Below are 25407 nucleotides of genomic sequence, written 5' to 3'. Positions count from 1 at the left end.
TAGCATCAGATCTGAGATGGAGTATGCTCTGTGGTTTGCCTGCTTCCACTTGAGTCCAATTCAGGGAATGCACAGCGGGGAAGAACAGCCCTTAAAGAGCATTCTGTTTCCAGATGCAGAAATCCCTGGTTCATGTCCCAGGGGAGCAGGCTCAGCAGCAACCTCAGTTGTATTTTTAAACTCAAGCCAGGTGGTTTACCAGCTTTGTGGCTGTAATACATGTATCTGCAAAGCCCATTTTAAAAAATTCTAGACCTCACCCTTAGAGATTCAGATTGGGGTAGTGGGGGAAGATGACCCTGGAAAGGCTCATTCTGGCACCCAAGTTTGAGTGACTTGAGTGATTCGTGGAAGTTTTCCTGATGGTTTAAGTTTTGCCCCAAACTATGAGGCAGTAGGACTGCAAAGAAAATGTTTCCTGATTTCACCCCTACAACAACTTGGTGCCCTAGAGTTATGGTTCCCGCTATACGAAGCAGGGCACTTCAGGCTCCCTGGAATGCATCTAGAATCTCTGCCAGCGCCACAGGGATGAGACTTGTCCTTGCAGATTCTTCCCCAGCCCCATTTCTGCAGTTCGCCCTAGTAGGGGAGTTAACACCACAGGGGAACAGCCGAATATATAAGAAAGTGGAGCTCTGAGAACGCAGATCGAGGAGTACCCGAAGGCAACCCTAGTCTCCTGGGGCACTTTTAGAAGATTCAAATTCCACAGGCCACCTTCCGTCGTCAGGATGGGGGAGGGGAGGAAGCCCAGGCCACCTCCCACGCTGAGGGCGGGGCTGGGCGGTGGCGCTGGAGGCGGGGCATAGCGCCGGGTACGTGTGTCCGCGGAGCGTGAGAGAGGGTGGGGGAGAGCTTCGCAGGCGGCCGAGCGGGCTCTGAATTGGGGTGGGACTACGCGGGCGCCGTCCAGGGCCGAGGTGAAGGTGAGGCGGGTTGGGGCGGACAGCGGGACCCCAGCCCTGGTGCGGAGGGGCGAGGTGGCGCCAACGGGAGAACCTTTGGGCCACCTTGACGCCTAGACGTGCGCCAAGAGCCTGGGGTCGGCGGGGCGGGCCGGCCTGGGGGGTCCCTGGTGTTGGGAAGGAGAAGATACACGCTGGACAGCGAAGAAGCTGAGTTTCGATGCTACTAATAGCACCCTCTCAGCCCTGGTTGCCGTCACCCAGGTTAGCCGCTGCTCGCTGGTGTGAGGATCCCAGAAAGGGAGAGAAGGAAAAGGAGTGGGGACGAGACGGTGAGGAGAAAAAGAGTCGCGTATAGGAAGGAGCTTGTGGCTCCAGAAGTGACGTACCTTTTTGCCTTTCTTGGCTGAAACATTAAGCTGAAAAAAATTAACCTCCCCAGGGAAATCTCTTTTCTTACATTCAGTGAGATATTTATGGAGCACCTCCCAATTATTTAATGCTTTGTATGGGCCTGAGTAATGGATAAAACAGGCATAGTCTGTTTTCTTGAGGAAAGAGTTTCCTGGGGTAGATTTAACAGATGGTTACATAAAACTACAGGTGGTGCTGGAAGTAGAGTCCTGTGGGAATCTTGAGAGAATGCTGTAAATAATGGAATAAGACCTAATATTTGAGCAATACAAACCTAATGTTTCGTGATCTAAAGGTTGTAAGAAACAGTGTTGAAGAATGTGTGGGCGAACATCCTGTCACTTACCTAGAGATGTTCTCACAAGAGCTTGTGCCTATCAAGATCGGCAGGGCCAGCAGCGGCTCCCAGAGTGGAGAGACCCTGACAAGTACTACCCCTCATACAACAAGAGCCCTCAATCAAATAGCCCAGTGCTTCTGTCGCGACTACACTTTGAGAAGGTAACCAGTTTTTCTGCACCATATTAGCTTCTGGGTGGGCATTGTGATGGTTATCCACTTCTATGGTTGACCCTTGAACAATGCACGGGCTAGGTGCACCCACCCCCACACAGCCAAAAATCCAAAAATCTACATATAACTTTGACTCTCTAAAAACTTTACTAATAGCCTACTGTTAACCAGAAGCCTTACCGATTAGGGAAACTAAGTTAACACATATTTTATATGTTGTATGTGTTGTAAACTGTTCTTACAATACAATAAGCTAGAGAAAAGAAATGTTATTAAGAAAAATTATAAAGTATGTTTACAGTATTCACTGAAAAAAACATCCACATGTAAGTGGACCCATGCAGTTCAAATCTGTGTGGTTCAGGGTCATCTGTATTTGGTTTGGTGTATGCTCAGCCTCTGAGGTGACATTAAAACCAGCCTTTATTTGAATCCTCAGTTGAGAACTACTCGGGGCCTCACTGAAAGGAGTTGTATTGGTTTCTTCTAATCTTCAAAAATAATTCACTATCCTTCAGGCTAATTTAAGTGCCTTCTCTATACAAGGCATACTACCCTTAATGCATATCAAGTTTATATGATCCTTGTATTTGAATACATTTTTTGAGACAGTATCTTTCAACCATCATTGATCATCAGGGTCAATTGAGTATCTTAAAAAAAAAATTTTCCATACCCCTTACCAGTCCAGCTGAATCAAAATCTCTGGGCCTAGAGCAACATTAAGACTAGCTAATCTAAAACACCTCTGATGTTACTTGAACACTGAAGTTTCTATTCATTCTGCTGTGTTTTCAATTTTTTTATGTTTGTTTTTAGTGAAGCTATAAACATGTATTTGGTTTGATTTTTTGAAGTTTAATTTCATTCATTAGTACTATATGTAAATTCATGTAGTATTTACCATTGTAGTGTTGGAGTGACCAATAATTTATAATCATGTTTTAGTTTTTTTGCTTTATCTTCACTACAAGCATGTGGTGTGATAAAAATGCTTAATATCAGAAGTTAATGTTTTCTCCATGTCTTTTTTTAATTTAAATTTTAAATGCCCTTGATATATTTTTTAAAATTATGATTGTTTCCATGCTGAATTTTTATTCTGTTCGATTCATAATTATTAAATCAATTTATAAAGATGATTATACCCCTGCAACATACTCTTCAGAACCCTTTTGAGAATATGGTAGTCAAAAAAGACTAATTTCTACATTACAAGGGTTACATTATTTTGTAATAAACGCACCAAATAATATTAATCTTTTTGGTTGAATTAAGCCATTAACATAAAATGGTTATTCTTGAGCCATTTTTAATGGATACATACTTCCCTCTTGAAATAAGAAAACTTTCTTTAATGAGCAGATAATCAAAATAAAATGAATATCATGGGGAACTTGACTGGGAAAAGAAACAACACATGTTTCAAAAGAGGTATAATTTGAGAGAGGAATTAATTACATGAGATTTATTCTTTTTTAGCCTTGGTTCTCTTTGTACCACCGCTTTAGAATTATAGAATGAATGTTAGCTGAAAGAAAAATTTGTTCAACAAATGTAAAGAGAGAAGAGTAGAAAGATTGCGATTTGTCTTAGGTCACCCGGTCATTGAAGTATAGCTCTGGGACTTAGGTCCAGACCGCTGTCCTCACTCCCGGGGATGTGTCCTAGAACTAGGAATGGGGAAGGTGGAGCCCTAGTAAGCATAGCCTTCCTTTTCTGTCAGTAGTGTGAATTTGCTGATTGATGTAGTATTTTGATTCCACGTCTCTAATAAATTTTGTTAAGATTGCTGGGGGGTTCCTAATTTTGATAAGTAATTGAGGCTTCATTTTTCTCAAACATGTAAATTGTAAAGCAAAATTAGAACCATTTCAGCATATTAATCCATATTAACGGCCGGCACAGATGTATAGTTTGCAAAATTTGCATTTGAAACCACTGATTTGCAGATTACTTCCTCTTTCATTTATCTACCCCAGTGCTACCAGCTGTTCTGCTCATAAGTCCAAAAAGGTAGGGGAAAAGATGACTAATATTGAGCAATATTTTCAGTATTTTCCCTCCGCAGCCACTTTTTATTCATCATTCTCAGTAGAAGGCAGCCTCATGTATGGGTTTGATTTACAATTGTCCATTAAACACACTCCGGTTAAAGGTTTGTAAAAGTGGGATTTCTCAACCTTGGCACTATTGACATTTTGTGTGGGGTAATTCTTTGTCTTGTGCATTATAGAATTAGCAGTTTCACTGGCCCCTACTAGATGCCAGTAGCATCACCCAGGTCATAACAGCCAAAAATGTCTCTTGATAGTGCCAAATATACCCACTAGATGCCAGTAGCACATCCCCTTCTCTCTATCCACCTCAGCTTTTGGTGGTATCAGTGGTGGGGGGCAGGGGTGGGGGGGGGTGTCTAAATTGCCCCTGTTGAGAACTTCAGATTTAAGAGTGTTGTTTTGCAAATTTCTAATGAGAGATCATTTAGTTGGCCCTTATATAATGTAATCGCTCTTATTCTTTATGCTATGGTAGGGAGCCTTTCTGCTTGGAAGGCACATTTGATTCTAGAAGCAGAGATTTACAAGTTTTCAAACTTTTTCCGCCTTCTATCTCTGATGAGATTAACACTTGGGTTTGTGCCTTCTACTCTACCATTCTTCCAAGACTGACTTTTTCTTAATTATCTTGAACGCTTATTAATTGGTTTTATTTTTTTTCTTCTTGGCATACAATGTACCTAGGCTGCCTGTGTCTTTAAGGGGAAAACACACACACACACACACACACACACACACACACACACACACACACAGTTGATCCTCATTTGTAAATTCCATGTTTACAAATTTGCCTACTTGCAAAATGTATTTGTAACCCACAAAATAATACTTATGTTGCTTTCGCATGGACAATACAGAATGGTGAAAATTTGAGTCGCTTGATATACACTTCAGCTGAGATTGAATAAGACCAAGCTCTTAAAAAGCAAACAAAAAAAATGAAGCTTTACTTTCTTGTTTCATCTCTTATACTATAAACAAGTGTCCTTTTTGCATTCTATTTAATGCTGTGTTTTTAGCATTTCTGTGCTTTTTAGTCATTGATTTCACTGTATAAAATTGTCGCCAAGCATAGTGCTAAAGTGCTGGCTGGTATTCCTAAACATATGAAGGCCTGATATGCCTTACAGAGAAAATACATATGTTAGATAAGCTTCATTCAGGCATGAGTTACTGTACTGTTGGTCTTGAATTCAACATCAGTGAATCAATAATACATATGAAATAAACTGTCTTTAAACAGAAATACACATTAAATAAGGTGATGTGTAAATCAAGTGATGAATATGTTGTCATCATAGGCTCATGAGAAACTAACCCTGTATTTCCCCTATGAGCATCAGTTCAGTATTCACTAATTCAATGTTCACAGCAACTTTGTAGAACCTACCTGCTATGAATAATGATAATGAGAATGGAGTGTGTGTGTGTGTGTGTGTGCGTGTGTGTGTGTGTGTGTGTGTGTGTGTGTGTGTGTGTAGAAAGAGGATTAACTAATACAGGCAAAATTTTGAAAGAAACAGGGCAGGATCTTATCAAGAGCACAGTAGAGCGATTAGCCTTATACAAAAGGGAAGCCCTTCTGAAATAACTACTAGTGATGATTTCTTTCTTGGAATTCCATCCTTTCTTGACTTTTCTCATTCTTTTTCTTTTTTTTTTTTTTTTTCTCTAGGTATTTTTTCTTGGACTCTACTTTTCCTTCATTTTGCCTTTTTCTCTTTTTGTACCCCCAGGTTAAATCCTGTGCTCGGTTTACCCGCTAAGATACTATCCTAATAGCTTTAACAATCACCTTTATATAGAAAATTTTACTATTTCTTTTTAATTCTAACCTTAAAAAATATTAAACTACAATTTGTATGCCTATCCCATGCCACACATTTTAATGAATCTGTAGGGTAGGTATTATTCATTCTATTTTGACAGAAAAGAAAATTGAGGGTCCAGGAAGTTGAGACTAGACCCACTTTCTAAGTAGCAGAGAAGGAATTTTTGAAGCAAGGTCTTCTTACAAAGGCCTTATTCTTTCCTTTATACCAGAAGTTAGCAAACTATGGTCCTCAGACCAAATCTGGCCCATTGCCTGTTTTCGTAAATAAAGTTTTATTAGAACTCAGCAATACTCATTCATTCTTTGGCTGCTTTAATGCTACCAATGGTGGCAGAGTTCAGTTGCCTGAGTCATTGCAACAGAGATGATATGGACTCAAAAAGCTAGAAATATTTACTGTCTGGTCCATTACAGAAAAGTTTGATTCTATCTACCTTGCCGCCTGTCACTTAAACTTTAATTCTACATACTTTTTTGACATAATAAACAACCCTCTTGGATTTTAGTGTAGTGACTTAAAACAACCTTCATTATTTTCACCCATGAGGAATTAAGACAAGGCATTGTAGATATGGTTTGTCTTTTCTCTGAAGTTTGGGGCCTCAGCAGAAAAAACTTAGCATCTGGGGCTAGAATCATCTAGAGCAGGAATCAGAAAACTAGGATCCTCTGACCATTTCTGTAAATGAAATTTTATGGAATACTGCAATATCCATTTATTTATCTGTCTATGGATGCTTTGTCCCTATAACAACAATTATAGTTGCAACAGAGACTATGGTTTACAAGGTATCTAATATCTGGCCTTTTATAGAAAAGTTTGCCAGCATCTGATCTAGAGGCATCTTCAGTCACTTATCTGACAGTTGATGTTGGTTTTTAACCCGGGCTGTTGACTAGAGTACCTACATGTGGCCTCTCCATGCAGCTTGGGCTTTTTCACAGCATGACAGTCTTAGGGAAGTTAGATTTCTTACATGGCAGCTCAGAGCTCCAAAAGAGATGTCTCAGCAAACAAAAAAGAAGCTGAAAACCTTTTCTGACCTAGCCTTAGAAATCATAGTGTCACTCATGCCACATTCTGCAAGTCACAACCCATCCAGATTCAAAGGAAGGGAACACAGACTCCATCCAGATTCAAAGGAAGGGAACACAGACCCCCTCAATGAGAGGAACGGGAAAGATTTTGTGACTATTTCTTTAAACTGCCACTGACTTGCCACTGTTTGCAGAAATTCAACACATGATCTTTCCCCAAATCAAATCCCTTTTCAGATTTTCCTTTTTGTTCCATAGTACCATCATTATTTCAGTCTTCTAGGCTTGAAAACTTAATCATCCTTGTTTTCTTTTTCCCTTTGCACCACGATTTCATTTTTTTCTATCTTTGGATGTCTTTTATTCTCTCTGCTGTCACCAAACCTACTGTATCCTTATCACCAGACCCCTGAACCATTGTAGCACCCAAAATGCACTCTCTACTACTGGTTTCTTCCAACCCATAGTGTACTATGTGTATTTGCATTTTAATCTAGATTTCATCAAATTCTCAAGGGCCGGTTACCAAAAAGAAATTTAACATCTATGTGTTGAGGGACCCCAAAACTTCCCCCACATTTGGAGATTCATTAGAAGAACTCAACATATAAAGTGTATAGTGGCTAAGGTTTATTACAATGAAAAGATATACAATAAAATCAGTAAGAGAAATAGACAAGTAGAAATCTGGAAAAATCCATGCACAGGCTTCCTTATGTTCTCTCCTTCTTGTGAGGGTACACACTAAGCACGTTCCTTCTCCAGCAGTAAAAAATGTAGTAACATGTTCACAGTGTTTCTGCCTAGGGAAACCCATTAGAAACTCAGGGCCCTAGGTTTGTATTGGGGAATGGTCACATAAGCACTTTCTGTTTATCAAGTACCAAAATTCCAGATTCACAGAAGGAAAACAAGTGTTCAGCATAAAACTCATTTTTTGTACAGACTAGTCACAGTAAACCATCCTTATCAGTAAGGGAAAGATGGGATTACTCAAAATCCAAGTTCCCAAGATGCTAACTGAAAGCCAACCTTGTGAGCAGGCCTTCCTAAAAATAGCTTCCTCATGCTTGCTTTTGTGCACAAAACCACTTCCTGCATGTTTCTGACATGGCCTATTTGCTCATCTAATTTCATATCTGGTCTTTCCTCCCAACTCTGTCTGAATTCTGTACAACTTGTGTGATCCAATTTAAGAATCATCCCACCCTATCTCCATCCCTTCTGCCCGTTCTGAGGAGCTGATATTTCTCCATTCTGTTCATCACAGATCACTCTCCAGAACTGCTTAGACACTCATTATGTACCACTTATGTGGCCCTTAGCCTATAATAGTTTGTATTATTACTTAATATATTTATGTCTGTGTGGCCTCACATTACAGTGCAAGCCCTTTGAGACTAAGCACTGCTCCATGTGCCCCCATAGCACTCTACATATCCCTTAATCACAGCATGTACCTCATTGTATTATGGTTGTCTGTAACTTGTGCTTCTTGATACCTGGAAGCACATGAAGTGCAGGGCCTAGCACTATGTCTCTTCCATAGTAGGAACTAATTAAAAGTTTACAGGAACGAAACCTCTTTGTATCCCTTGGGTCTTTTATTCTCTTACCCAAGGGATACAAAGAGGTTTCGTTCCTGTAAACTCTGCTTACCTTATCCAAGCAGAATGTCTTATATTCTAATAAATACGATTGCTAAAGAACACAAGTTACTCACATCATGATAAATCACTAAAATTGTTTTCAAGTAGAATCTTTCCTTTTAATAATCTCTCTATTCTTTGTATTTTGATACTAATAGTAATATAATGCATGCGCTAAATTTGGTTTTCTAAATTTCATTATGATCTCCTCACTGGAGTCTTTACCTTTTTCCATGGCAGGGTGCAGACTCATCTGAGCGTATCATTGCTCCCATGAGATGGGGCTTGGTCCCATCTTGGTTCAAAGAAGATGATCCTTCCAAGCTGCAGTTCAACACTGCCAACTGTCGTAGTGATACCATAATGGAAAAACGGTCTTTCAAGGTAGGTAGCTTATCTAGGAAAAAGGCACATAGTCTGTTCTTTTTTCTAATAGAGCTGTTAGTGCCTTATATACCTGAGAAATAAAATAGAGTTCTCTTTGGAACCTTCCTTAAGGTCCCAAAGTGTGTTCCTAGTTATTAATATTGAGTGCTGTTTTCTTTGCTGCTGTGTAATAAACCGTGCCAAAACTTGATGGTTTAAAACAAAACAACTATTTATTTTATTTCTTATATTCTGTGGGTTGACTGGGTTCAGCTAGATAGTTTTCACTTGGAGGTTCTCATGTAGTTAACATCTAGTGACAGCTGGGGCTGGTTGTCTAAAATGGCTTCTTCACCAACATGTCTGACACCCCAGCCGAGATGGGAGAACAACTGGAAGCCTTTCCATGTGCCTAGTTGGGATAGTCAAGCTTCTTACATGGCATCTGGCTTACCCAAAGCTCATGATTCAAGACAGCAGGGCAGAAGCTGAAGGGCTTTGTGACTTAGCCTTGGAAGTTGCACAGCAGTCATAAGCATCACTCTGCAGCATTCTGTTGGCCCAGTCTAAAATCACTGTGGGAGGGAACTACATGACGTATAAATACTGGGATGAAAGGCTCATTACAGAGCCAGCTTTGGAAGCTACCTACCACAAGCACCTATTTGTTAGAGAGCTATTGCTGCTATGTACATTATTTAATCTTTTCAACGTCTGTGTGAGTGGTGATATTATACATATGAAAAATTAAATAACTGCTCTAAGATCACACATTGGTAGACCTAATATTTTAACCCAAGTCCATGAAACATGATTCTATCACTAAGACCATATTTTGCTCACATTTTCCCTCAGGTGCCTTTGGGAAAGGGAAGACGCTGCGTTGTTTTAGCAGATGGATTCTACGAGTGGCAGCGAAGTCAGGGAACAAGCAAGAGGCAGCCATACTTCATCTACTTCCCCCAAATCAAAACAGTAAAGGTATTATCATCAGCACTCACAGTAAATATTTAGAAAAGTACAGAGAAACTAATCCAAAGAAGGACACTCTTTTCCTTCCCTTATAGACTGTTTCTTGAGGGAACCACTCTATAAGATTTCTATTCCTTTGTTCATCTTTAAACTAGAAATTGTATATCCAAAAAGAGACTTGTCCTCTGGCACTCTCCTTGAGAGTCTGTTAAGCACTTGTGTGGACTAGGATGGCACTTTTCTCAATTCTGTACAATTAGTCTCTTGCCCATAAAAATTTATCTCTATTCAGTGGACATTCATTAAACATATACCATGTGTTCTGCTAGACTCCTGGAAGTTCAGTGACACATGATTTTTATCCTTGAAGCTTTACTGCTAAGACACAGACAAATCAACAATCAGAGACTAGGGGTGAATGCTCATGGAAGGAATGCTTATGAGGTTATGGGGGCCCAGAGGACAGCACATAAGTTAGACTGGGGCATCACAGACAACTTTCTACAGGAGAGAATTTTGTAGACTGCAAATAGTTGGGTCTTTCTTTCCTTATCCAATATGGCAATCACTCTTTTACTTTGTGTTCAGAACATTTACATTTAATGTAATTATTTATGTGATGGGTTAAAATCATTATTTTACTAGTTTTTTTCTGTTTCATCAGTTCTTTTTTCCTTTTCTCCTATTTTTTCTGCCTGCTTTTGGATCGAGTATATTTTTATTATTTAATTTTATCTCCACCATTGGCTAATTATTTTTACTTAAAAAGAATGTTTTTACTACCTGCTCTGTAATATACATTTTAAATTAAGAGCAGTGTACTTTCAAATAATATACTGCTTCTTGTGGAATATAAGGACCTAACAACACAATATTCCGAGTTCCTTCCATCTTTTGGTGTATTGTCATACATTTTACTTTTTCATAAGCTTTAAACTTACAATATGTGGCTATTGTTTTGTTTTAGACTGTCAGTTATATTTTAGAGTGATAAAAATATAAGAAATCTTACTATACCTATTTTAAATTCCCTGATATTTTCAGCATTTGGGAAACGTAATCCTTTGAGTCTGGTTTTATTGATTTCTATATCTTTTGGCAATTGAATGGTTGTTTGGTCTGTTTTTGGCTATTTAACGTATCTTGTAATTTTTTTTTTTTTTTTTTTTTTTTTTTTTTTTTTTACTATTTAACTTTTTATTTTGAAACAGTTATCAATTCACAGGAAGCTTCAAAGACAGTATAGAGAGGTCCTCTATACCCTTTACTCAATTTCTCCCATTGGTTATATCTTATGTAATTATAGCACACACAACCAGGAAATTGATATTGGTATGAAGTGTATATAGTTCTTTGTCATTTTATCACATGTAGATTTGTGTGACCATCAAGATATAGCACTATTTCATCACCACAGAGATCTCTCTCTTGCTACCCTGTTTTCGTCACAACGTGCCCCTCTCCCACAACCAGTGATTAACTCCTGGTAACGACTAATCTGTTTTCCATCTCTTATTATTTGAGTTTTGAAAAGCATCAGATAAAAAAAATATATCAAAACATCAATGAAAGTAAATGACAGGTGAGGAAGTGGAAGTGGTGGTCAGATTGCTTAGTGGTAAAAGGAATTATGTTATAAACTGGGCCAGCTATGAAAGTCAGCCTTGCATGTGCAGGGCCCCTCCCCAGGCCCACACACATAGGGAGTCATGTCATTGTAGGTAGACAGCACCAGTCTTGCTCCTCAATGTGTCCCTCACCAGGCTCACATGAGAACAGGAACAAGTTAGCAATAGAGCCCCCAGCCTTGGTTATTTTCTTATGTTCCTCTTGCCGCACTGGTGGGAACTGCTTTATTTGAGGTCTGTTTCTCTCACTTATCCCTCAGCTCCACAGGGCGAGAGTAGAGCTTTATCTTTAAGGCTTCCCCAGCTTTTGGCTCTTAGTTGAAGGACTGTTCAGTGATGCAGGTGTATAGATGAGATGACCCTCACCCTCACTCTTGGGCTGTGGGGCAGCTCTAGTATTTAGTCTAGGCCCTGTGCTTCCATAGTCCATTCCTGTTCCTTAGCCTGTGTGTCTCTGCTCAGGGCTCTTTGTTACTCTCCGGGATATATTTTTTTCTCTTTATTGAAATATAATAGACAATTAGTTGCTTGTATTTACATTGTACAATTCAATGAGTTTTTTTCAATGATAGTTGGCATGCAATAATATACCACTTTCAGTTGTACAGCATAGTGATCAGAGATCCACATAACTGGCAAAGTGATCACCCCACTAAATCTAGTACCCCTCTTCCACCTTACATATTTATTATGACATTAACCATCTTCCCCATGCTACACTCTACATTTCCATGTCTATTCTGCAACTATCCATTTGTACCTCTTAATCCCTTTGCCTTTTTGTGTCCCCCCAATTCCCCTCCCATCTAATATCCCTCAAAATAGTCTCTGTATCTATGAGTTTATTTCCGCTTTTGTTGTTGTTAATTTTGTACTTTCAATTCCACATGTACATGAAATCATGCGATATTTGTCTTTCTCTATCCAGCCCATTTTCTTCAGCACAATACCCTCTAGGTCTATCAAGGCAATATCTTTTTCCACCTTCTTCCTTTTAGTCTGTGTGTGCCTTTTAATCTGAAGTGAGTCTCTTGTAGGCAGCATGTATAGGGGTCTTGTTTTCTTATCCATTCAGCCACTCTATCTTTTGGTTGGAGCACTTAATTCTTTTCCATTTGAGGTACTTGTTGATAAGAATGTAGTTATTACCATCCTTTATTCATGTTTTTGATACATGTTTTTTCTTCTTAAAGAAGTCTCTCTAGCATTTTCTGTAATACTGGCTTGCTGTTGATACATTCCTTTCACTTATTTTTGTCTGGGAAGCTCTTTATCTGTCCTTCAACTCTAAATGATAGCTTTGCTGGATAAAGTATTCTTGGTTGTAGATCCTGGGTTTTCATCATGTCGAATATTTTGTGCTAAGCCCTTCTGTCTTGCCTAGTTTCTTTTGAGAAATCAGCTGCCAGTCTTATGGGTGCTCCCTTGTAGGTAACTAACTACTTTTCTCTTGCTGCTTTTAAGACTGCCTCTTTGTATTTAACCTTTGGCATTTTAATTATGATGTGTCTTGGTGTGGGCCTCTTTGGGGAATCTCTGAGCTTCCTGGGGTTTTAGGTCTATTTCCTTCACCAGGTGAGGAAAGTTTTCCATCATTATTTCTTCAAATAGCTCTTCAACTTCTTGTTTTCCTTCATTTACCCCTATGACATGAATATTTTCATTTTTAATTGTGTCCCATAGGCTCATTAAATTATTATTATAGTCTTGGCTTCTTTTTTCTTGCCATTCTGATTGAGTGTCCTTGGCTTTCCCATCCTCTATATAGGTCATTTGATCCTCTTTTTTATTCTCTCTGTTTACTCCATTTAATATACTGCTCATCTCAGATAATGTGTTCTTCATTTCTGTCTGGTTCCTTTTTATAATTTCCATTTCCATTTTTTTGTCTTTATTAAAGTTCTCACTGAATTCATATACACTTTTCGTAAGTTCATTGAACATCTTTATAACCAGTGTTTTGAACTCTGCATCTGTTAGATTGCTTGACTCCATTATTTCTGGATCTCTGTTTTGTTCTCTTATATGGCTTCTGCTAATTTGTTTTCCCATTTTGGCTGCCTTTCCATGTCTGTTTCCATGTATTAAGCAAAGCTCCTAAGTCTCTTGGTCTTACTAGTGTAGTGGCACAGTCCTGAAAGAGGTTTAGCTGTAGTTCAAGTTTAGCCCTAGCCTGTGCCCCTCTGGGGCCACCTGTTAAGATTGAGCTAGCAATCCACAGATGCAATGCTTATAGTTGCCTCAAAAGGCCATACCGGAAATGGAGGCCAGCTGCCACCTGTGTTAGTCTAGGCGCTGCTCAGCAAGGGACACCTGACTAAGTGAGGACACACCTGGATGTGGCTTGGGTGGGGCCACAAGTTGAGGGAGGCGGAGTTTCATGGAATCCTCTGGGTGGAGTGACCTCTGTTATCCAGTTTGATAACATCTCAGCTGTGGGGTGCTGAGCCCACACACTGGGAAAGGGGAGGGCTCAACAGAGGAACAATAGATACCACCGGCACTTCTGTACAGAGTGAGTCTAGCCTTGGCCCTCACTCCGACAACTCAGTGTGCCCCTGTAAGTCCCTGGTGCCCCCTGTGCAGCTGACCAGGTGCTGGTGCTCAGAGCGAGCAAGTCTGTCACCGCGAAAGTCCGCTTGCAGACATGGCCCCTTTAAGAGGCCATCTGCAGCTGCTGGCTACCGATGCTGTGGCCTCTGTCCCACTCAGCTGCTAGGCACCAGGCAGCCTCATGTCCTCGCCCTGTCCTACCTTCTGCCATTGCAAGGTGATTTCTTAGATTTCTCCCTAGTTGAATGGCTTGTTCATCTAGACCCCAGGCGATTTTTTCTTGCTGTTTGCTCGTTGTTTCTGTCACAATTTTGATTCAGTCACCAGAGGGATGAACAGAGCCTCTATTATCTACACCATTATTTTCCCTGTGTCTTGTAATTTTTGATTAATTGCCATAGTATGTAGGACAGAGACCGAGATAAATAATATTTATGCCTAGAAATGGATACACTTATCCTTATATTAGGCTATTAACGTGTAAAATTAGGTCGATCTTGTCTTGCTAAACTGGGTTTGTGTTTTGTTGTTGTTATTACCTTTGTTCGCCATTGGTTTTAAATTTCTCTTGTGTTTAGGGTAAGGATTGATTTTCCAGAGGGTTTTCCTCAGTAGTCCTGCTCTCTTCAGCTGTAGTATTTCTGTTAGAGCTTGTGCATTAGAGAGGATTTCTCCATGCTCTTGCCCCTTCTCCAGAATTTATCTGCTATTGCTTGTCACTTGGTGCCATTAATATGAAGGCAGGTAGAAAAGCGTTCCCTGTCATCTTTGCTCATTCTCAGTCTTAGGCAGAACTGTGCCCTGGGTTCTCAGGCTCAGCCTTTCTCAATGATCTTGCTACTTCCCCAGGGGTGTAGAGGGTTTTTTTCTTTTACCCTTCCCGGCCTCAGTGAGTCTTTACCAATATCTTAGGGGTTGTAGGGTTTATTACCCTTCTTCTGACCCCTTATGGCTGTTATTCCTCAGAGAAATGATCAGGTGCGGCTTCATGAAGGTCTTTGCTGAAGCAGAAGAGCTCGCCTCTTCTAGGCATGCTCCAGCAAGAAAGGCTTTCTCTAGTCTCCTGTCTTTCTTGTGAACACCCAGGGAGGTCTGTGAGGAAGACTCTGCAAGCTGATACAAACGCCCCTGATGCATTTAGCTTTCAGGGATTCTGTACTCTTAGGCTGGCCCAATACTCTGCATTTAGCAATTCGATGATAATTTTTTCTGAATTCTTGTCTGCTGTATTAAGGCTTTGCCTTCCTCCTGTTGCCACTGGTAAACCAGTGCTTATCTCATCTTCCTGCAGAGGCCTCTGGTTTCTATAAAGTTCAAGCTAATTGGTTGCCCTGTGACCTCAGTTCTCTAATGAGTTTAAGAAAAGTTATGATTTTATAGATTATCTAGCTTTTTTTTTTCTTATTGTTAAGATGGAGGTGAAAGCCTTTCTAGCTTTCTGTATTCTAGGCCTTGAACTGAATCTTAAATGGCAAGTAGGATTTGGCATGATAAGGAAAGGTGGGAATGACATTTTGGGCAGAGGACAGTTGCTTCAGCAAGACACGGTGAGAACAAATTGCATAAGAACTTCATTTACAAACAGCTGGGTTTGGTTCAGGTTAACATTGTAAGTGAAAGTTGGAATAATGTGCCAGATCATAGAAGGCCTAAATGCCTAGCGAAGGTGTTAAATTGTATTCTGAAAACATTTAAGGAGTTATAAATCTATAGCTTTGGTGGTATTTGCCACCAAGCCTCTTTTCTTTAGTGACAGTGGATCAGGAGGAGTTAATAAGGCATGGGCTAAATTATTTCTTAAATGTTTGCAATGCTCTTAAGTCTGTGGTAGTTAGTACTCAACCTATGTGTGGAAGAAGGCTGCTGAGTATCTAATCTGCCCATGTATTTTGCTTCCAGTCAGGCAGCATTGGTGCTTCCAACAATTCTGAAGACTGGGAGAAAGTCTGGGACAACTGGAGACTACTAACAATGGCCGGACTCTTTGACTGCTGGGAACCACCAGAGGGAGGAGACTGCCTGTATTCCTACACCATCATCACAGTGGATTCCTGCAAAGGCTTGAATGACATCCACCATAGGCAAGTCACACTTCTTATCTCCAGGTCCAAAAGCATTCAGGGAGAGTTTGTCCTCTTTGCTTTTAGATAGGTAGCTTATGGAATTTAAAGTTTCTGTATGCACAAATTTAGGGTAGGAAACTAAGACAGTTGTTTTGCAAAATACATTTACAGTCTGTTTGGCTATAACATGACATGCATTCCTAAAAATCACCACATTGTGCAAAATAGTGCAGTGAAAACCACAGAACTTTTGGGAAAAGTAGGGTTAAGAGGACAACACTTAAAAACTTTGTCAGTGGCACATTAAAAAATAATAGTAATCTATTAAAAACTACCACAGTTTTATACATTGGGGATTAATAAATACATAGATTTTACAATAAATATGGCACTTTACTTTAAAATGACCCAATATTTGCTTATGGAAGTGAGTGTCTGAAGAGTTGTAGCTTGTGAGTTATTGTCAAGTGGTGGAAGGAAGATTATGCAAAATTTATTATCTTTTGTGGTTTAAACCTGCGCATGTTTTTCTCCCTTTGAAATATAGCTCCTTTGATGCATGTATTTATAATATACATATTTAATCAAAATTGAAGACTTCGGTCCAATGCATAGCCTCCTCCTTCAATTAACTTCTGTATCACTGCTGGAAATTCTTTAGCGGCATTTCCATCTGTGCTTATGTCTTCTCCCAACAGCTAAAGGCTTTAAAAATGGCATCAGTGTTTAAAACCACCAAACTGGCCATTACTCGCACTAAAAGGAGCCACCTCTATGATTTCTTAGGTCTTTATATAAAGATAGTGCTTTCTCCTTGTGAAAACACTTCCAAGTTTTTCACTGTTTGGCATTCAATCCATATGCTAAAGAATCTTTCCATTGCTTCTATTCCTTTAGGCCTGATTGGTATTGACTTCACAACACCTCTTGAAGTTTTCCCATCTATGGATGTTCCTTTTATTTTCACAATGTTGTCATTTATGTGGATTCCTTTATGTCTGTTGCTCAGGAGATATCACATGTTCTCTTTTTACTTTCAAGATGCTTTGTTATTTCAAGCTTCTCAATACTTAAAAGTTCCCATTTATATGCACTGCTTAGCATGCACTGATTTAGGAAGCTTAGACATGTATAAGATGTTGAATGAATAGTATTTTTATATGTAGAGAGAAGTTCACAAATGCAAAATAAAAGCAAAACACAACTTTGAAGGCTAATATGTAGTGAACTAAGATAGCTGTCAATGTTTGAGTTTTATGCATGTGTGTATTTTGTGTATTCCTACAAGGCTTATTTCAGCAGGGTACAGTTTTCTGTGTTCACCTTGTCTTTCTCACAGACAAAACTGTGTATAAGCAAACGCAAATCTTTGTTTATATTACACTCTAATATATCAATCACATTGAAACAGATTTCCATTTTTCAAACAAGTAACTTAACTACCAGAACTGACTATACTTGTGTAACACTTTCACAATTTTTGCCAAATCTGAGTGCCCTCAGAAGTGATTTTGATGTTTTGCTGAAAAGAATATAATGCTGCCATATCAGGATAACTTATTTTAGCCTTGTCCTAAGCATTCTCTGTGAAAGTATGCTCTCATGTCATAAAGTAGTTTTGGTGTTTGCTAATTCACCTTAAAATAAATTCCCGTTTCATCTAATCTAAGACACATCCATTTTGAAATGTACCATTATTTTATATGCTGTTATGTAAAGTGCTGCAAATTACTGCCAGCTAAACTATAATACAATGCAAAGATGTCATTCATCATAAAATGCGCCTGGATTTCAGAGATTGTAGAATATTTGGGTGGGGGGGTGGCGCATCAATTTTATTTTATTTATAAAATTTAAGAAATTTTTAAATTACAGTTTGTATTTAATATTATATTCGTTTCAGGTATACAGCATAGTAGTTACACATGTATGTAACTTATAAAGTGATTCCCCTGGTAAATCATACCCACCTGGCACCATACATTCCCTAAGCTGTACTTTATAAGCTCATAACTATTTTGTAACTGTCAACCTGTACTTATTAATCCCCTCACCTTTTCACCTAGTCCCCCTACCATCTGGCAACCATCAGTTTGTTCTCTGTATCTGTGAGTTTACTTCCATCTTGCTTGTTTGTTTGCTTTTTAGATACCACAAATAAGTGAAATCATATAGTATTTGTCTTTCTCTGTCAGACTTATTTCACTTAACATAATACCCTCTAGGTCCATCCATGTTGTCTCAAATGGTAATACTTCATTCTTTTTTATGGCTGAGTAATATTTCAGTGTGTGTGTGTGTGTGTGTGTGTGTGTGTCTGTGTGTATCACCTGTTCTTTATCCATTCGTCTTTTGATAAATTATTGACAGCTATGTAGTTATTGCCATTTTATTGTTTTCTGATTGTTTTTGTAGTTCTCTGTTCCTTTCTTATTCTCTTACTTTCTCCTCTTGCATGTTAATGACTTTCTGTAGTGTTATGTTGGAGTCCTTTCTCTTTTTTTCTTGTATATCTCTTGTATATTTTGGTTTGTGGTTGCCTTGTGCTTCATAGATACCAATCTATATTTATAACAGTCTATTTTAAGTGGAATGTCACCCAACTTTGAACACATTCAAAAATCACTAATATTTTTACTCACCCCCTCCACGTTTATGCTTTTGTCATTTATTACTTATTTTGTGTGTATCCCTTAATTTACTGTCATAATTATACATGCTGTTCTGACCTTTTTTGCCTTTTAACTTCTGAACCTGCTTTAGTGTTGATTGATCCACTGGTTTTATTGTGTGTTTGCCTTTTTCAGTGGGAATTTTTTGTGTATGTGATATTTCCTTTTTCGTATTTTTTTCTTCTTCTTAAAAAAGTCTCTAACATTTCTTTTAACACTGGTTTGGTGATGATGAACTCCTTCAGCTTTATCTTGTCTCAGAAGCTGTTTATCTCTAAATAATAGCTTTGCTGGGTTATAGGTCCTTGCTTTTCATCACTTTGGATATTTTATGCTCTTCCTTTCTGGCCTGCAAAGTTTCTTTTTAGAAATCAGCCGACAGTCTTAGGGGAGCTCCCCTGTAGGTAACTAACTGCTTTTCTTTTGCTGCTTTTAAATCTCTCTTTCACCTCAATAATTTTAATTAAAAAAAAAAAAAAGTCTGTCTTTAAGCTTTTGCACATTAATTACATGGCTTGGTGTGGGCCTTTTTGGGTTCATCTTGTTAGTGACTCTGCACTTCCTGGACTTGTATGTCTATTTCTTTTGCCCAGTTAGAGAAGTTTTCTGTTATTATTTATTCAGATAGGTTTTCAATCCCTTGTTCTCTCTCTTCTCCTGGCACCACTATGATGCGAATATTGTTACTCTTGATGTTGTCCCAGAGTACTCGTTTTTTTAAATTCTTTTTTTCTTTTTTGCTGGTCCGAGTAGGTGTTTTCAGCTACTTTGTTTTCAAAATCACTGATTCAGTCCTATGCTTCATCTAATCTTCTATTTCTTCTAATATATTCTTCATTTCAGTCATTCTTTATTTCCGAATGGTTCTTTTTTATGTTTTTTATCTTCTTTTTTATGTTTCCTATGTTTTTGTTGAAGTTCTCACTGAGTTCATCTATTCTTCCCCTAAGTTCATTTAGCATCCTTATAACCAGTGTTTTGATCTCTATATCTATTAGATTGCTTGCCTCCATTTTGTTTAGTTCTTTTTTTGAAGTTTTGTCTTGTTTCTTAATTTGGGACATGTTTCTTTGTCTCCTCATTTTGACTGTCTACCTTTGTTTGTTTCTGTGTATTAGGGAGGGCTGCTATGTCTCTGTCTTAGTAGAGTGGCCTTATGTAATAGGTGTCCTGTGGAGCCCAGTGGCACAGTCTCCTTGAGTCATTTACTCCAGGGGTGTCCCTTGTGTGCAATGTGTGTGCTCTCCTGTTGTAATTGAGCCTTGATTGCTGTTGGCACATCAGTAAATGAGATTGACCCTCAGGCTGACTTGATGTAAGGACTGGCCATGCCTACAGTGGACAAGCTGTTGTGCAGAAGTTGACCCCACAGAGCGGGATTCATTTTAGGAGGGCTCTGGGTGTGTTGTTTATGGCACTAATTGGCTGGTGCACTGGTGTGGTCTGACACTGGCCACTGGGTATGTTGATTCTGGGGCCTTTTGGGAAGGGCTCCAATGCAGGCCAAGATCAGCTACTGCCTGTATCAGGCTGGAGCCACCTGGTAGAAGCTACAGGCACCTGGGATACATTATGATGTGAACTGAAGCTGCAGTCACGAGTGCCAGGCTTGGGGCCACTTAGCAAGAGGTACAGGGCACGCTAAGGCCAGGTGCTGCTTATTTGAGGTTTGTGGATTTTCCAGAGATTTTTAGCAAAGTCTGCAGCACTGGCCAAGGCCTGCCACTTGTGAGAAATAGCTGCTGAAAGAGGTTCAGGCCAGGAGGGTGAATTGAGTGGAATGGGGTCTTAGAAAATCACTAGGGTGGGGTAAGAGCTGTGTTAGTGAGATTAAAGGAGACTCAGGTTTGGTGCCTGCCTGGACCTGCTGGCTGGGTTGGGGATGGGCTGAATGAAGGAACAGTAGCTCCTGCTGCTCCAGCCCTTGCCCTGAAGCCAGTCAGTTCCTCCCCCATGTGTTTGGGGTGTTTTTCAAGCTGCTGTCTCTTCACTGGAGCTTAGGGCAAGTGTTTGTGATGGAGTGAGTCCGTGCTCTGGCCCTTAAAAAGGACTCCACAGCCTACGGTGGTGAGTCCCTACTGATTTTTACAGGGAGTATTTTCTTCCTGTCACTGGTGCTCCAGGTTGGGGAGCCCAGTGTGGGCCTGGAATGGTTCACTCCTCAGCAGGTACTCCACAGCCAAAATATTCTGATTCTTAACTAGCACATGTGGTTGTGGGACCTGTTCATTCTGCATCTCCATCCCTGCTGCCAGTCTTGACGTGGCTTTTTTATATCCATAGTTATAGGAATTCTGTTCAGCTAGTCTTCAGGTGCTTCTCAGGAGTGGTTGATTTATAGTTTAGTTGTAATTTTGATGTGGTCACGTGGGAACTGAACATGTTTACCTACTCCCTATAAAATATTTTTTCAAGTACATGTTTGATTTAAACAAATCAAAGTGATAACAATTATATTAAAATAAACGCTTATACATTTATCTCCTATAGTCAAGTGTGTACCACGCTTTGCATTGGCCTAGGATGTAAAACTGGAAGCTAAATATAGGATCTTTCTTAACATCTTTCTGGGTACCAGAAGTTATCTTGCTTTCTGAGGCTTAGTTTCCTTTTTTTCACAATTATGTGAACAGCTCTTTCTTACTGTAAATCTGTCATAGGTATTAAGGCTGGAGATGATTGTTGATAGACAGTTCTAAGCTGGGGCATCTTAGAAAGGTCACCAGTTTGCTAATATGTACACTGGAGTGCACTGGATCCAATCATAGCACTATTCACTGTCTTTGCCATAAAACTTTATAAGCTAGCTCTCCTAGTGTTAAATTTTGTGCCCTGTCAAGTCAGGGAGCATGTGGCAGTAATCAGCATGCGATGTACAGAGGGAAGTGAGCTTTTCCTTGTGATAATTTGTGCTATCAACTGACTCAAGTCTCTTTCCCTTTTCCCCTCACCCTCACCCTGCCTCTCCCAACCAATGTCTTGACCTCACTAACTAGGATGCCTGCCATATTAGATGGAGAGGAGGCAGTCTCTAAATGGCTTGATTTTGGTGAGGTCTCAACTCAGGAAGCTCTGAAGTTAATCCACCCCACAGAGAATGTCACCTTCCATCCAGTCTCTCCCGTGGTGAACAACTCCCAAAACAACACTCCTGAGTGTCTGGTTCCTGTCGACTTATTGGTCAAAAAGGTAAGGGCTTGTAACTTTGACAGTTCTTTTTGAGCTTTCTGTCTTCTGTCCGTATAGCATTTTCTTGTAGAATATGGCCTTTTACACACTCAGAGTTTTCATTTAAACCACCCAAAATGCATATTCCTTATTCAGGGCAAGGTTGAGTAGAGCAGTGATTCAAAGCTGGCTGTAACTCAGAGTTCTTTAGGGAGCTCTTCCAAAATGTAAATGCCAGCACCTATCTGCAACTACTGAGTCAATCAATATTCCAGACTGAGCTTGGGCTTCTGTATCATTTGAAGCTTCTTCAGTGAGTCTGATAATATGCCAAGTGTGAAGACTCCTAATCTAGAGGGTGATTGTGAGAAAGGCAAAGGAGGCCTTAACCATAATTGTATCTCTGTTCATAACCAACTGTGATTTTTGATGTCTCTTCTCTGTACTGCTTTCTCAGCCACAAGTTGGAGGAGTTCTAATCCTTGTCCTCTTTTAGGACAAGTTGAGAACATTCCTGCCATAAACTTTAACTTCTTAGAATTGGTAAGGATCCAGAAGATGTATTTTGAAGGGAAGGTGAACAAGCAACAGGCCTGCAATAGGGAGGGGAGCTCCAGAGTAAAAAGCTGGCCCCTATTGACATTTGGGGATAAAGGTTTAGGAATAGCAACTATTTTTAGGTGGCATAGAGGAATCTGAAGTAGGACATGGCTCTGAGTGTTCCAGGAATAGGCATCTTAGAATGCCCAAGAAGTGTTAAGGATGACAATTGCAAGAACAGCAATTAAGTTTTCTTTTAAAAACTTGAAAGAAAAATGTTGGGTAGCTGTCATCCTTTTTCTTTTGTCTCAGTTCTCTGCAAACTCCCGCAACCCTGACACTTTATTAGATGTCTCTAAAAATGATTCTTTTTGCACTAGACACAGCCCCATTTCTCAGTGGCCTTTACTCCAAAAGAATTCACATTCTGGAGATGTGGCATTATTGCAAATTCAGAGCTTTCTTTTCAGTAAGCTTCCCTTACCCTAGGTGCAGGTAAGGGAAGCAGAAGAGCAGTGCCAGGCAAGGAGAGGCTATGCAGAGGGTCTTTGCAGTAGGGAAATAGACCGTTCAGACTTAGGCCGAATCCCTTCTCATGCGGGCTGTTTGAAGCCATTATCTCCTCAGTTTCATTTCTCAACTCCCTGCCTGGTCATAATGAATTACATTCTTCTTCCTGAGAATGCTTCATTCTCTGCTTGTTTGAACGCCTGTCAGTTCTCTTCTCCGACTGGCCCCACACACCTCCTCTGCAAAGCCTTCTCTAAGAGCTACTCCCTACCCCTGGCACCCTTTGGAACACACTCAGGTGCTCCTCTCTTCCCACACCTCACTAGTGGGCCCTATCTGGCCCTTAGTAACAATGCCTCTTCCCTTCTTTCTTCCCTTGGAGTTAGCCTTTTCCCAAAAGCTGGAGCTGAGTGATTTGAGATATTTCGTCTTTTTCCTAGGAGCTCGAGGCAAGTGGCAGCAGCCAGAGGATGTTGCAGTGGCTGGCCAAAAAGTCACCCAAAAAGGAAGACCTCAAAACACCCCAAAAGACAGAGTCAGATGTGCCCCACTGGTCCAGCCAGTTCCTACAGAAGAGCCCATTCACCACCAAGAGAGGTAGTGCTAGACTCCTGGAGCAATGGCTGAAGCAAGAGAAAGAGGAAGAGCCAGTGGCCAAGCGGCTTCAGAGCCAGTAATGCAGGACTTTCAGAGACCAAGGTCACAGTTTGCTGCACTAAATACTGTTGCTGATAATAGATTCTTGTATTGTGTATGTATGGATTTGCTTTAGGGGGAGGTAGCACAGTGTTAGTTGACAGTTGTGGGTTCATGGGGGAATGGCAATTCTGGCTGTGACCAGGAACCCACGATGGGGCTGTGGGCAGCCTGGGAAGAAGTAGGAGTGGAACCTTTCCTCAAAGCCTGACCCTACGTGCATTTCTTAGCCCCAACCTGACCTGGTCCTGTTAGCAAAAGGCCATTTTCAGCTCAGCCTTTGGGCTCTTTTCAGTCTTTTGCAATTAAGTTTTTAAAACATTGTATTTTTTTCTGAATAAATTATATTTGATAAACTTTCTACATTTCAGAAAATGCAGCTAATGTTGAGGAGAGTTCTGGATTACTGTTTGGGGCTTTCTGTAGACAAAACTGCTTTTTTGGAAACAATAAAAAGGCTTAAGGGGGTTCTTTATTGAGACTTTTTTTCCCTGTCAATTTGGAAGCTGTCTGAATCTTTTTCTTAAAACCATCCTGACTGCCTGCCAAACATAGGGGCTAGAGGGAGAAGTCAGTACAGAGGACAAGACCCTGACCTTACACAGGGAGTGTATGGTCTGGGTGAGAGTCCCAATCACAGCTCTCCAAGCCCTATCCAAATTCCCAACCTCTGGGTAGAGCAGGTTAGGACACAGAGGATGAGTTGGGCTTGGGGTAGAGGTGAGAGCTGACCATCTGTCTGCCCCAGCCTGGTCAGAGCCTTTGTGATTTGCTCTGCAGGTTCCTCCTTGGAACTGAATGGTTTTATAATTAGATATTTATTTGGGGTGGTTAGCTATTGTCCCTCCCCACCCAGATCATTAGTTCCATTAAAGCAGGGATGGCTTTTTTCACCTTTTTTCCTCCCATTGTTAACGGTAAGTGTGCAAATATTTGTTAAATAAATTTGAGCACTAACTACAAGCCTTGCCCTGTGCTAGGCAAGGAGCCACAGGCATTTGCCAGGTGACATACCTGGCAATTAAGCACTCGTGCACAAGTGCGCACAAGCAGGGCACTGCTGTCACAGGAGGAGAACTTCCTATGGATCCAGGGAATGGAGTCTGTGAATCTCCAGAAGCACCAAGGCCAGGCATTCTTTCTTCTTTGCAGCTTCCAGGAGACAAGGCTTGATAAGACGTCAGGTGATTGGACAGAAGCAGCCTAGCTGACAGGACAGAGCGAGTGCCGGCCCCCTGCTGCCACTGAACCACCCAGATGAGGCACTGGCCCAGGCCCTATGCAAATCAGGGATCAGGATTTCCACCAATTAAAGGGCAGCTTTGGCACCTCACACAGGCCCTGCAGGGAGCCAGCCCAGACTGGAGGTAGGGGGATCTCTGCCCCTGACCCCTGCAGTGACCCGCCCAGCCTGCCTTGGCTCTAAGTTCCTTGTCAGATTGCCCTTCTGGTTGAGGAGGCAAGATTAGCTAGTGGTTGTACTCAGGCACCCTGCACTGAGGCCAGGGATGGTTTCACCACGACACCCAGTTTTGTTTGAGTTGATGTGCATGGAGTTTTGGTGGTTTTACTGAGAGATATTAAAAATACATATAAGTTACCGTTATGGCTTTTGTCATACTTGATTCAGGTTTAATAAGCGACAAAAATTAAATTCCCTTTATTTTTGATTACTAATCTCCCCATTGTCAGGGTAACTAAGTTTGGTAGGGTCTTTTCGTTTTAACATGAAAGAATAAACTGTCCTCAGATATTTATACTTTCACCTAAACGTGATGTTAAAAGCACATTCTTATATCTGAGATCATATTTTGTGATTT

General features: G+C 40.3%; 1 protein-coding gene across 3 annotated transcripts; it reads left to right on the top strand.

Annotated features, from left to right (window-relative positions):
* The first annotated feature begins 806 nt into the window (after positions 1-806).
* On the top strand, positions 807-24085 carry HMCES (5-hydroxymethylcytosine (hmC) binding, ES cell-specific). Of its 3 annotated transcripts, none has more exons than XM_011385881.2 (7): positions 807-929; positions 1618-1823; positions 8660-8803; positions 9641-9766; positions 15838-16019; positions 21670-21862; positions 23332-24085. In XM_011385881.2, exons 2-7 carry the CDS (start codon positions 1641-1643, stop codon positions 23566-23568), a joined length of 1065 nt encoding a protein of 354 aa, XP_011384183.1. In that variant the 5' UTR covers positions 807-929; positions 1618-1640; the 3' UTR covers positions 23569-24085. The 3 variants fall into 3 exon arrangements, with proteins under 3 accessions (XP_011384183.1, XP_023382101.1, XP_011384184.1); XM_011385882.2 differs by lacking the exon at positions 807-929 and adding an exon at positions 1102-1240; XM_023526333.1 differs by lacking the exon at positions 1618-1823 and having other exon boundaries at positions 852-929.
* The last annotated feature ends 1322 nt before the right edge of the window (positions 24086-25407 follow it).

Source organism: Pteropus vampyrus, unplaced genomic scaffold (genome assembly GCF_000151845.1).
Source record: "Pteropus vampyrus isolate Shadow unplaced genomic scaffold, Pvam_2.0 Scaffold818, whole genome shotgun sequence".
Classification (NCBI taxonomy): domain Eukaryota; kingdom Metazoa; phylum Chordata; class Mammalia; order Chiroptera; family Pteropodidae; genus Pteropus; species Pteropus vampyrus.
The sequence above is the reverse complement of the archived record's forward strand: the minus strand, read 5'-3'. Positions and strand labels throughout refer to the sequence as shown.